The 14134-nt window shown below is 42.3% G+C and overlaps 1 protein-coding gene across 1 annotated transcript in view; it reads left to right on the top strand.

Moving 5' to 3' along the window:
* The window catches only part of PCSK5 (proprotein convertase subtilisin/kexin type 5), a 456163-nt gene that overhangs the window by 395015 nt on the left and 47014 nt on the right, over positions 1 to 14134 (top strand). Inside the window, exons 25-26 of the mRNA XM_008691034.2 lie at positions 10988 to 11030; positions 13923 to 14059. Coding sequence (XP_008689256.2) covers positions 10988 to 11030; positions 13923 to 14059 — 180 coding nt within the window. The remainder of the gene's footprint in view (positions 1 to 10987; positions 11031 to 13922; positions 14060 to 14134) is intronic.

Here is a 14134-nt window from a genome sequence, read left to right as displayed (position 1 = left end):
AATGAGCACTAAGACTAGGGAAGGAGGGGGCTGGGGGGCACGTACAGAAAAAGATCAAAGTATCAACTTGAGTACTTATGAAGCTAAAATGGCGAATTAGATCTATGAACAGTGAGCTTCCTAACCCTCCCTGCCCTGCATCAAACTTGCCCTTTCACTCAGGCACGCAAAGTTCCTTCTCTGAAATTCACTAATCACAGAGGATAAAGCATTCCTCTTTCCATTAGAAAGAAGTAGGTGAATGAGATGGCTATCTAGCTGAGTTCCTGGGACCAGATGAAACTAAGGTCTCCTACTCTTCCGCCATCTTGATGTCCAGAATCCAGAAGTAGGTGAATGAGAAAGGACTAGTAGCTATCTTCCCAAATATTTCAAGGAAACACAGGGGAAAATGCTGTTTGTAAATACTTGCTGTATCACTGTATTAGTTTTCCAAGGCTGCTGTAACAAAGTACCCCAAAGTGCCTTAAAACAATCAACATTTATCTCTTTCCCGGTGTTCCAGAGGTCGGAAGTCCAAACTCAAGGAGTCAGCAGGATTGACTGCTTCTGGAGGCTCTGAGGGAGAATCCTTCCTCACCTCTCCCTAGCTTCTGGTGGTTGCCAGCAAGCCCTGGCATTCCTTACCTTGCAGCTGCAACACTCCAATCCCTGCCTTGATGGTCTCATTACTGTCTTCCTTCCGTGTCCATGTGTCTGTCTTCATATGACCTTCTTCTATGGACATCACTCATTGAATTTAGCGCCCCCCCCCAACCAGTGTGACCTCATCTTAAGTTCATTATACCTGCAAAGACCCTATTTCCAAGTAAGGTCACATTCATGAGTACCAGAGGTCAGGACTTGAACATATTGTTTTGGGGGACATAACCCACAACAGTCACCAAGTCATTTCCACTTCCCACATATTTTTCATTCTGTCCACTTTGACCCAGCTCCACTACTATACTTGAGGCCAACCACATAACTTACCTGGATAGTACAATCATCTTCTCACTGATCTCTGTTCTTCTTCTCTTTCACTCTTGAAACCCATGCTCTGTGCCACCATAACCATGTTCTTTCTAAAATTTAAACCTGATCGTTTACAACCATCTATAATCATCTAAAGTGATTTCCCATGGCTCTGGACTAAATCTGCCCTCCCAAGCATGACATGGAAGCTTCTTCATGACCCAGCCTCTTATCTCTTCTACCTTCCCTTCTCTGTTTCTTCTTGCTTCCTCATTACTCTAGCTACCCTAAATTCTTGGCAATCTATTTTGTATTTTCCTATTCTTTTATTTAAAATTCTGTGTGTTTTTGAGGTGACGGCAGCCATGCAGTATTCTGAGATCTTGCCCCTCCCTCTGTAGTTTCTTCAAGGGGGCATCTCATGAGCCCTTTTACTAAAGGAATCATCTCCATAGATTTAGCTCTGCCTTCAGGTCTTTCCACATGGAAAGCATTCTACTCTCTCTCCCTCAAACTCATTTTTCAAGTTCACTAAGCCTTCACTTCCTTAAGGAACCCTTCTGTGACCTCAATCCCCTCCCCTCAAAACACACTCCCTGGTTTAGGTATCACGCTATTTTCTTCTTAGTCAATTGTTCACAGTCCCGTTAGTAACACCACATAGCATTCACGTCATTTTCCTTGCTGCATTCCTCCCTACACCCTGAGCTCCCTATTGTATGAGGAACTAGTCATCATTTTAGCCCTAGTGAAGAGTAGGATTCAAAATGTATTTGTGAAAGAAACCATAACACAAGGGCATAACACACAGGACTAGGGCTGCTGAGATGAGTAAGATATATTTCCTGCCTATGGCAAATCATTCACCATTCACCATACCCCAACTCGATCATAGCTACAGCAGCAGTACAAAGTTTATCGGAAGCTCAAATGAAACAAAACAAAACAAAACAAAACAAGAAAATACTCATTCTTTCAAAACAACTACAGAACCCAAAAGAAACAACCAGGGGCGACTTGGTGACTCAGTCAGTTAAGCATCTGCCTTCAGCTCAGGTCATGATCCCAGGGTCCTGGGATTGAGCCCCACATTGTTGGGCTCCCTGCTCAGCGGGGAGTCTGCTTCCTCCTCTCCCTCTGCCCCTTCCCCCCACTCATGCTGTCTCGCCCCCAATCTCTTAAATAAAACCTTTTAAAAAAATGCTTCATATTCTTAGGACATCTGAGGTGAGCCTAAGCCTAAACTCCCTTCTGGCTCTTATATTTTATGATTTCAGGTTTTTCCTCAGAATTTTGAAGAACTTTCTGCCACTGTTTTAGTATCCTTTTGAAATAACTGATGCTCTTTCATCCACCAAATTTCTGAGTCCTCTTCTCATAGTATTTTCCTTCTTCTTACATACTATGACTATGTCTCTTTATCCTCCACAGACTAAGAGCTGTTTGTTCTCTGGGTTATTCTGCAATTTCACAATGATAGATCTTCTTGTAGATTAAAAAATAATAATATATATGTTTATGTTTATATATGTTTAATGTATTTTAATAATACATATGGTTAGTTCTTGGGACTAATGATTGTTATCTTTTAACAATTATGGAAAATTCCCAGGCTTTCCTTTTTTTTTTTTTTTTTTAATACTGCCTCATCCTCATTCTATTATTTCTTTTTGGAACTTCGACGTATATTAAACCTTCTCGTCCTAACCTCCTTGTCTCTTACTGCTCTTTCCTGTTTTCTACCTTTTTGTCCCTCTGAATTTTCTATCTTTTCTTTGTATCTATCTTTGAGATCACTCATTCTCCTTCTGCTATGCCTAACCTATGGTTTAATACGTCCACTGAGTTTTAATTTCGAATTTTTATGTCTTCCACTCATAAAGGTTATATTCGCCTCTTTTCCAATCTGATTACTTTTCTATTTTCAAGATTTTCTTTTATTTCTTCAAAAATATTAAACATTTGGGGGTGCCAGGGTGGTTCAGTCAGTTAAGTGTCTGCCTTTGGCTCAGGTCATGATCCAAGGGTCCTGGAATTAAGCCCCACATTGGGCTCCCTGCTCAGTGGGGAGCCTGCTTCTCCCTCTCCCCCTGCCCCCCAGCTCGTGCTCTCTCTCTCACTTTCTATCACAAATAAAATCTTTAAAAAATATTCAACACTTGTTATTCTTATATTCTGTGTCAGATCATTTCAAGATCAGTGGTCTCTGTGGGTCTGATTCTGATGTCTGTTATTTCTGCCAACTTTCTCTCAGAGTGCTTAATTTCCTTGTTTTTAATGTGACCAATTTCCTTGAAACTTTACCTACAGAATACTTTGTGATCTGAGCTAAGATTATGTTTCTCTCGAAAGGATTTGCATTTGCTTCTACCAATTGCCTTGGGATGTTATCTACTTAGAACTACTTTAAATTCAATTTTCCTTTTGAGATGTTCCTGAACACACAGATAACATGAATTTGGATAACCTGGGTGAGATCCAACTTATAGTTATATATTCTCAGAGGAGGTTTTATTGCTGTTTTTTAATCTACCCAATGCCAAGGCTAAGACTGGGATGATGTTTTTTGCTGTCCCCTTCTCCTGACAATTTTATTTTTCATTCATCCTTACACTGAAACTGTAGTCCTTCGGTTCCCATTTCAGTCTTGTATTTTATCTGGCAACCCTAACTATAATAAAAATGCTCTGAATTTTTCTATTCAAAAAGAGAGATAAAGGCTGATTAAGTGGTAAGAGAGAAAGAGAATCATAACTTGGTTTCTTTCAGGCCCTAAGCAAATATTTCTGTGGTATACTAGATTAGAGGTTTATCTCTTCTATATTTTGCCACATTGTGATTTCTTCTCTAATTAGCTTCGCTAATTACTGTCTCCTCATCAAATTCCTTGAGGGTAGGGATGGCCTTTCTTGTCTGTATATACTCCTTATAATCACCAAAGCACTGCATGGACTATCATACAGGTTCAGTTAAGTATTTGTTTATTGCTCCTACATCCACCCCCTGTTGAATGTTCCTCCTTTCTATGCACCCAAGTACTCGAGCCAGAGCCAGGGAGCCATCCCACTTCCTCACCTCCCACACCGTATCATCTGATCTTCTCAATTTTTATCTTTTTAGTTTCTCTCAAATCTGATTTATCTTCATTACTGCAGCCATAGTCTGAGTTTATGTCTAACCATTTCTCCTGCAGTATATTCCTTAAAAGAGATTTCTCGAACACGTTACATAGAACCCTAGTTTTGCAAGATTGAATGGATATAACTGTTTCCACAGTTAAAGAAGTCATTTTCCAGGCAGCACCCACAATGATCATTTTAAGAAATTCAGATCACATCGGATATTTTTTTTAATAAAGCTTCTCATGGTTCCTCACTACTTTTAGGTTGAATGCAAACCTCTTAAGCCTGGCCTATGATATTTGATCTGATCCTGCCTCTGACCTTGGCCTCATCTCCTGACTCTCTCCCTCTCTTTATCCGCTGTAGCCCTACTGACCTTCTCCATGTTCCTTGAACAGATGAAGATCTGAAATACTGCCCTCAGAACCCACATGGCCATCTCCTTACCATTCCCATCTCCCTCAAAGGTCAATTCTCAAAAGGCTCTCTCTCCAACAAGCCTATCTAAATGAAGACCTCTCATCTCCATTCTAATCTCATCACTCTCTAACCCTTTATCTGAATTTATGTACTTATTTACATAGTTTTCTTCTTCATTCAATGAATATTTTTGGAGCTTCTGCTCTGTTCCAGGCAATACTCATGGGACCAAGGTACAGGAAAACAAAACCAAACCACCGTCCTCATGGAGCTTGCATTTTAGGAGCTGTTTCGTGCATTTCTTGAAGATTCACATCTTATTTATATTATAATAATTATCTAATTTTTCTTTTATTGTCTATTTTCCCTCTAAAATGGAAGCTCCGGAAGGAAGGAATGAGTGAACAAACAGCTGTAGTGAGCAATCCTCGTAAGCACTCAGCTGTGTGTATTCATACATCACTTCAACCTGTTAGTTGGTTGAGAGAAGAATGGGAATCCAGAAACAGCTTGCCTATTATGATATTCCATTGTTGGAACCAGAGGCCTTGGTAAAGACTAGAGTCCAATAGAGAACTGAGCCCTCTTTTAGCCAACATTTGTAGACAATGATTTAGATTATTTATTCTGGTCTCTCTACTACTGTGTCCCTCCAGGGGGCTGTGCCCCATTGTCAGCTGTACTATTGACATTATTGCCAATTCAAATATTTATTCATTGTCCTTGGACACCAGTGAGGACAAAATGATTGAAAATCATCAACAGTCCCCCTAACCAAGTACTTTGTATCCTGGCACCACTGAACCTTCCAGAAAAATCTTCTGTTTTGGCAAACCTGGTCAAAGGGTCCATTTTGTATGTGAGTGTTAATTATGTGAAGCAATTCTGAGTACAAGGCCTATCTGAATTACATACTTTTTAGTGCTATTTGGGGCTTATAATTAGTTGCACTCTGTGGGCATATAAATCTCCTACCCAGTCATTATTTTTGTGTGGAATGAAGAAGGTCAGTGCCTCTCTTACACTTTTGTACAGCATCATCCAATACAAAGTACATATTTACTCTGGGAGAGTATGCATTATTGACAACGTGCTTAATTAACTCCCAAAACAATTTAAGTATTGGCTGCTTGTAATATTGTCTCTCCCCTCAAAGGGAACAGTACATCTCCGTAGGGGACGGACTCTGCTGATGCTCCCACAAGGCCCCCGGTGCTCATAAAGAGAGTTGAGTTGCTTAAGAATGAGTGACCCAATGACAGTGCCTCAGTTGGCAAGTCTTGAGGCAGAGCCAAGAATAACCCCATTTCCTAGTGATCTGCCTCCTTTACGGAACCCTAGCAGAAAAACATTTCAAATTAAAAGTGAATTTTTAAAAAGGAGTTTGTATAAACATCTGCCATGGTTTTAACCAAACCCCACGGAAGATCGGTCTTGTCCTGGTGATGGAGAATGAGGAATTGCTGAGAAACCAAATGGAAAGACGAGAAAACAGAAGTGTGCAGGAAAGCAACAGAAAATGAAGAGTGTGACCAAAAGACCGGTTCTCTGGGGTGAGGGGTCTATGGAGAAGACCGTTTCCAGATGCGTGGCACAAATGACTGGAGCTCATAACCTGAGCATGCACATTCTTTCCTTAACAGAATTTTTTTTCTAACTAATTCCATGGCACACATTTATTAATATAGAAATATAATCAGAAATAACTACTATTAATATTTTAGCTTTTTCTTCTATTTTTGATAGTCATCTCTGTACACACACAGAGATATGCATACATATTATATACATATCTAGATATGGATTACCTTCCTTATTCACATAGCTTCTCATGAAAATGTTTCCAAGTCATTAAATATTCTTGAGAAACAACATTTTAATGTATAAATGTACCATACTTTTTTAACCTATTCTCAGCAGATGAAGTTTCACGTTGTCTTTCAGAGGGACATAATCACCGGTTATTTCAATCTAGAAAGTTTTCTCTGGGGAACACATTTACATACTAAAGCTACAGAGGGTCATGGAAGGGTGAGAAAAATGGAATCTAGTCATATCATTCAAACGCATTCATTTATATCTATATTTTCCACTTATTTCCCAACTTCCAAAATGTTAGGTCAACAAGTCAATTAGAATCATAGAGTTTGTCTACAGATATGGAAGGGCTGGAAGCCAAGTACAGGAAGTCCTTATATACATGCAGATGTGTGAGCCCATCAGAGAATCATTCCTTCCACTTACAACTTTAAGGAATCAAACGTAAAACATATTTTTGGAAAGTTAGTATAGGAATTGATAAGCTCAGAGGTGGCATTCTGTTAGGTATGGCCTCAGTCACTCGTCTCCAAAGAGAAGTATGCAACCCACCGGCCTGCCAGAAAAAGGTAGAACTGGTACTTGCAATCATTTTGTTATTAAATTTTCTACTTTATCTTTCTACTATATATTTTTAAAAATTTTAAACATTCATGTACTAGCACACATAAATAATTCACACACACACACACATACACACACACACACACACACAGGCATTGCAGGCACATGCTACATTTTTTAAACCAATGGGGTAATCAATCAAAACAGTATGGACATTACTAAGTTTAGATTCTGTAATTAGGGAGCTTGTATAGTATTTGGGGCTAGAAACCTATGAAGAAGGGACAAAGCATCAGTTTGGTCCAATACTTTGCCTAAATGTGGGAAGCACTGGGAAGGCAAACATAGCCCCAAGTTTGGTCAAGCTTAGAATATAGGTGATTGGGACTGGGAAGGTAATTGAACCAAAAGGCTGAAGTCACGTGGGAAAAGCCAGCATCCAGGGCTTGATGAAATTACAATAAGGCAGGTGCCGCTTTATGGAACACTTACAGATGTGGCCTAAGTAGTCAAAGCAAAAGGATCCTAATAAGTCTAGGACCGCTAAGCAGGGACTGAGGTAGGCGAGAACCTAGGAGCCTCCCAAGAGCATAAGTTTAACCTGCCCGTTAGTCTAGCATCCTAAGCAGTTAAGCAGTAGGTCTGAGTAGTAAAGGACTGTGGAACAGATCAGTTTCAATAGGCAAGGGTAGAGGGAGGCCTTCAGTATGGATGAAAGTTCTGGAAACCTGAAAATGAATCTTGAAAGACATACCACCCTGACATTAATTTTTCCACATGGCTTTGCAGAGAGGTGATTCTGCCTCAACAATATACCTGATCCCTGGCTAATTCTGGCCTATCTAGACATAATATGGTAAAGGGCTATTCTTTAAAAAACCAAGTCTTTTGTCTCCTTCAAATGAAAAATACACATACAGTAAGATTTTAGAAAAAGCCAATTAGAGTCATTTTAGCTTCTGTGTATCTTTAATTATGTGATGCCAAGTTTATGTAAACCAAAAACAACAAATTCTTTTTCTCTGTGCATTTTAAAAATGTGGATCCCTTTCAAGTTTAAAATATCCCTTTTCTGGTACATTTTGTAAGCTAGATGTTCCTAACTCCTAAGGTGTCCCTGATCCATCCATAAACAACAGTGAAGGCTATAGGTAGCACTAGGAACTGAGTAACATGGCGGAGGATGGAAGTTGACCACTGAAGGTGAAGTTGAGAACAGCAGTCAACACCTCCATGAGAAGAGTGAGCTTCCCATGAGCCCCAGCACTGATCAAACTAAGGAAACCATGGAAAAGTAACAGAGGATCACAAAGACAGAGGGGACGCCATAGTTGTGCCCACCGTATCACCTAGAAAGGAGACAACAGACGTGAGTTTCCTCAAGAAAGGCAGGCTGTACCCCCATCTTGATGAGGCCTCTGCTCACACATTCTCCTTAGTGGGGACGTGAGCAGCTGGAAGCCAGTAACTGTTTCCGAAGGCTTTTTCCCCAAATGTGTGAGGCTCTCTCTGAATTCTAGCTGAAATGGCCCCATGTCCCCTCAGACTATGTTCTCTCAGCTCCAAAGTTTGACAACACCAAGGAACCAGAGCTTTTTAAACATCCTACTTTGGATACCACCTTCTGAGTCCACAATTCTAGCTTGTTTGGACTCTTCTACCCTAACCCCCAAACACACACACACACACACACACACACACACACACACACACACACACTGGAAGAGCCAGGAAAATTCATCTTTCTCCTTAAGCCAACCCTCTTTACCATCCAAATGCCAACTTGACTTTGAGTCAATTTCTAGGTTTGGGATTGTTTACCTTTCCTTAATCCCATCACAGCTGCCTCTCAGTGGTCAAGCTAAATCCACTTAGCTTATGTCTGACTTGTGGATCTTCTGGGGTGGAAAATTTTTAAAAATAATTCTTATTCTTCAGAATAACCAGTAATAATGACAAAGACTAATGGGCATTCATAAGCCGTTATAAGACATACTTCCTGTTCTATGCATTATTCATTTATGCAAACTATTGTAAAGGTACCAAATTCACTGTGCATTTGGGCTGGAAAGGTCCCTGGACTCAAGATTACATTGGTATGCACATTTCTGAAGCTTGGTTCTGTTTAACGTTTTCATCAGTGACCTGCCTAAAGGAGCAGAGAGCAAACTCATTAAATTCCTAGATGGGAGGGATGGCCAGAACATTAGAGAACAGGATTAGAATTTCCCCAGCCCTTGCCAAATTAGCAAAACTGTCAGAGTCAAATATGTTCATCGGGGACAGGCAGGGAAAAGTAGGCGGCCCCACTGTGAGCGGGGTAGGAGCAGTTTAGGAACAGAACTGAAAAGAATACAGATGCAAACACAGACACATCGCAGGAAATAAACTTGCCCAGTGGAACCACCAGTGTTCTCCGGGGCCTTTCCTTCCCACTTAAAATGGATTGCGGAAGCATAAAGACCCCTCCCCACCTGCAAAAATTCTAAGAATTTCCATGAGCTTTTCTTCCTCAAGGCACCTATAGCTTCAGATTCCTTATATCATGCAATTAGCCTGCTTTATGGTTTCTTTCACTGTCCTGCTCTGGTCTGGTCGCTCTATAACAAACCATGTCCTCATACAACAGACACAAAGCCATTTCCCTACTGCGAGCACATATCATGGCCTCCTGCAGAAGGGTCTGGCTATGTCCTTGGCTGTCTTGACTCTCGTTCAATCCTTCCTATGGAAGGGGGTTGGCTGAATCTGGCCCAAGAGGGGGTCATACATTGCCAACCTCTGCCGGACTCAATTTCAGAATTTTTACCTTTTGAAGAGTCTTAGCAACCACTTTCTCCAACCAGATCATTTTACACCTATAGAAATCAGAAACCAGAAAGCAGAGCAAATTTATGCAAGTTCCCAAGGCAATTAAGCCAGGGTTAAAACTTCAAACTAGAAACAGATAGCCCAGTTCCCAGGCCAGGACCCTCTCCACTGCATCATCACTTGGCTATTTCCAGAAGGTTCTGTCCATCTCTGGTTAAACGGCAGAGCCTCTTATAGAAATTTTTCCACAATAACTTCTGGTATAATGCATCAGCCATATAACGTGTAATACACAGCAGTGTTCTCTTGCAACATCCCTATGAGAACCCAGGATGAACATCTGGCTAAAGATTTGAGTGAGGGGCAGACTTTGTGAAAACCAAAATAGAGCCTCGAGTAGATTAGAAAGGAAAGCTGTGTACAAAGTTCAAAGGACGAAATTTTGTTTGGTTTAAATAAAGTGAAAGGTCACACGCAATCCTGACATACCAAGAGGAACATTGCGAAGGGGAGCAACGGTTTTTCCATCTCCGATCAGAATGAAGAGAACAGAACTGGAGTATCATAGAAACCTTGCTGGAGGTCGCTCTGTGAGTCACAGGCACCGCGGGCCAGCGGAAATCATAGGAGTCCCTTAATAATTGGATCTGAGAATTGGCATCTTTCAGGGAGGGTTACGAGGAAGGGAAATAGACTGAATTCGTGATTCTCAAAGCCCTTGCTCTCTCATTGAGCCCTTGAAAGCTGCAGGAGAGAGTCTTTTTCTGAGTTAACAGGGACACATTGAATCATTATAATTCATGAGAACAGGACAGTTTCTTCAAGAGGTTTGTGAAGTCCCCAACACAAAGTAGATACTGTACTGGAAAAAAAAATAACCGTCCAGATTTCAAAGGAGCCTCCCAGATGACACTCCCTCACATTGGCAGGCATTTGGGGTAGCTCATGGAAAACCTACCGTTCAGAGCTGGGAGCCCGCCGCCCCTCCCTCAGTAGAGGCCTGGAGGTGCTTAATGTGGATGGTTCTTAGTCAGCCTGGGACTCGACTTCCTGGAAAATCAGGGCCAACCATTCATAAGAACTCTTATGTTACTAGCTTTGATAAACCTAAACCACCCCATACGTCGTGTTACTAATTACAAAAGGTATAATCTGTGCAAATATCATTTCTGGACAGTACCTTTCATGAAACCTCCCAAAAGATTATTAGTCTCAAGCCACGACTTTTGCAGAGCCCATCTTTCCAAACGATGGACTCTCGGTAATTACTATGTTTCATTATTATCATTTTCTTCCAGATGATCCAGGAACCTGTACGTCGTGCACCACGGGGTATTACATGTAAGTCTGGCTTTTTTTTTTTTTTTCATGGCACTCCCTTTTCTACAGTTTAAGCATTACTGACTTAATCCTAAACCCAGTGATTAAAGCAAAGAGGCCGTGCGGCCTGAAGTGACTCTGCCCTGTCAGGCTATTAATGAACAGTTCTTGGATTTAGCAATAAGAGCCCAGCTGTTTCCTTGCCTCCAAAGGAGGCCCTCTTTTTCTTGGTCCTGGAAGTCACCCAACCTGACACTGGTGTCTAGGAATCTTGCCGTGGGTTACCAGGTTTCAGACCTTGCTGTTCATGGACAGACCTGAACGACAGACCAACCCCAAGCAAGCTATTTCCAAATGTCTGCGTGGAGACCTTGTCCTTCACAGGAGTCCGAAAGGCCAGGATGAAGCCAGGTACTTCATGAGCTCTGAATCACCCGCTGGGTAAGGAGAGACACAGACCACTAGGTTAAATGAAACACAGATAACAGACATTCCCAAAGTTCTCCGACTCTACAAGTCGAAGATGGGAAGTCTCCACGTCACCTCCGTTTCCTAGCCTGGTCTGCCTCCTAGGGCCCACTGGTGCCTATCTTGGAAGAAAAGCTAAGAAGGCAGAGGAGAAGAAAAGGCAGGCCCAGATAATTCATAAGCTGCATAATTCCTCCCTGTCACGCTAAGAACTGGGTGACAGCTTCACCCCCCAGTTCTTCTCTTCACCTTTCCACAAACGTGGCCAGGGACACGAGATTGATGTTACTCTCCAGAGGAAGAAACTGAAGGTCAGAGTGGCTGTGGGTTTCCTCGTGTTGCACCCCAAGCCAGTTGGTGGGGGGTGTCCAGGTTCAGGTCACCTCAACGTTAGTGGGCTGGCTCCTCCTGTCACCGCACTGCCTTTCGCCTCTATCACATTCGAGGGGCGGTCATGGGTGAGAAGATGCTGAGAGGGGTCAGGAGCTTGGGAGGGAAAGGGGAGCCCAACGAGCTGAAGCATATCAAAAAGTATCAGCTTTATCATTACTTAAGCTTAGAGTTTTCATTCAACTCTCGTACAGTAGCCTGTGCTCTCTATATTAACTATGTCCACATCTCCACATTCCTGACCTACTGGTTTAAATTACCGTCCCATAAACAGGGGAGGAGGGATGGAGAAGAGACCCCCAAACGTGATTATTATAAGGTAGAACAGAGGAGAATAAAGTGAGCAGAAAGCAATCTGTCATGTTCACAGTTGCCCTTTACCCAGCACACAGCCTGTCACAGACACCCCAGGCGGAGAATAACAGCAGAAACGCAAACATTCTTTGGTGAGGACACATGGTTGGGGGCACAGAATGTCCCTCAAAGAACCGAGGAAGGAGAATAGACTCGAATAACAACCATGCAGAAGTGGGTGAGGAGGAAAAAAAAAATAATAAGATGTATGTAAGGAATTCTCCTGTTTGTTCCTTTCTCTGCATCCCTGGTCTAACTGCGTCCTTCCTCACATTGTTGACACGAGAGCACAGCCCTCCACCTGCACCTGCTTCCCCCGTCACCTGAGAGCGCCCTGTTCCACCCTGGAGCCAGCCCTGAGAGCCGCTCCTGTGTGCTGCTGGCCATGGACGAACAGGGTCCATAAAACCCTTGAGAAATAAACACACGGAAAGAACATGCCCAGTATCCCCGAGATTAAAACAGGAGATATTTGTTTCAAGAAACACACAGGTATAACCCTTTAGAATGTTTAGTAACTTTGAAGAAAGCGAATAATATATTGTATCGGAGAAGTTGTTAATGAAGAAATACAAAGCTTTCCTCGCATACCTTGTTGATGCTATGAAATTCACCAAAGGGCAAAGGTCAGCTTGATTCTGCTCCCCCTTCAAATGGGCTGGTAATTCAGTAGAGTCTGAAATACAGCATTCAGGCACCTGGGTGGCTCAATCGGTTAAGCGTCTGCCTTCGGCTCAGGTCATGATCCTGGGGTCCTGGGATCAAGTCCTGCATCAGGCTCCCTGCTCAGCGGGGGGGTCTGCTTCTCCCTCTGCCCTCCCCCCACTTGTGATCACACTCTCTCTCAAAAATAAATAAGTTAAATAAAAAGTTAAAAAAAGGTTTGGAAAAAATAAAATACAACATTCCACTGGAGAATGAGAAGGGACATTATGCATAAAAATATAAATAGGTAAAAATGAAGACACTTCACTCTTAATGAGCTAGTTTTAAAAATAACAATTAAAAAAATCTAGCTGTAGACATTTTGGTAAGTTACTTGAACTCAATACTGAGCTGTTTCCAAATGTCTGCGTGGAGACCTTGTCCTTCACAGGAGTCAGAAAGGCCAGCATGGAGCCAGGAACCTCCAGAGCTCTGAATCACCCGCTGGGTAATGAGACACACAGACCACTAGGTTAAAATGAAACACAGATAACAATCCTCCCACAGTTCTCCAGCTCAACTCTACAAGTCAAAGGTGGGAGGTCTCCACATCACCTCCCCTTCTAGTTGCCATATTACAGAAGCCTGTTCAAATCCCAGGCCTGCCTTTAACTACCTACGGGACTTCAGGCATTTCACCTTGAGACTCAGTTCCCTTACCTAGAAATTAAAGACAAGTAATAGCTACCATACGGGAATTGCATGGAGGTTGAAATGAGGACTTAATGCATCATCAGTACTCAATAAATATGGGTACCCCTTTCCTTCTCCCCAGCCTCTTCTGCCCCTGACGATGCGTCCTCAGGGTCCAGAGGGAGATGGTTAATGACTTGTTTGGTGAGCACACATAGACCAAGTTTTTGTCCTCGAAACCCAAATATCTACACCTGTTAAAAACGATGTGTAGACAGAGGTCAGGATATTAAATTATGGTGGTGAAGAAAAATATGTCAACATAGCTCACGGAAGAAACTCCATCTCCAACCCCCCCCTTAGGTTTGAACACCACTGTTACAAGACCTGTCCCGAGAAGACCTACAGCGAAGAATCGGAATGCAAAGCGTGTGAAACCAACTGTGGCAGTTGTGACCAGCATCAGTGCTACTGGTGTGAAGAGGGCTTCTTTCTCCTGGGTAAGCCTGAGAACCACACAGCACAAAGACGAAACAAGTCTCCAGAGCCCCACCCAGACATGAGGGCCCTCGCTT

The sequence above is a fragment of the Ursus maritimus genome, unplaced genomic scaffold (assembly GCF_017311325.1).
Source record: "Ursus maritimus isolate PB19 unplaced genomic scaffold, ASM1731132v1 scaffold_34, whole genome shotgun sequence".
Classification (NCBI taxonomy): Eukaryota; Metazoa; Chordata; class Mammalia; order Carnivora; family Ursidae; genus Ursus; species Ursus maritimus.
This window is presented reverse-complemented; position numbering and strand designations above follow the sequence as displayed.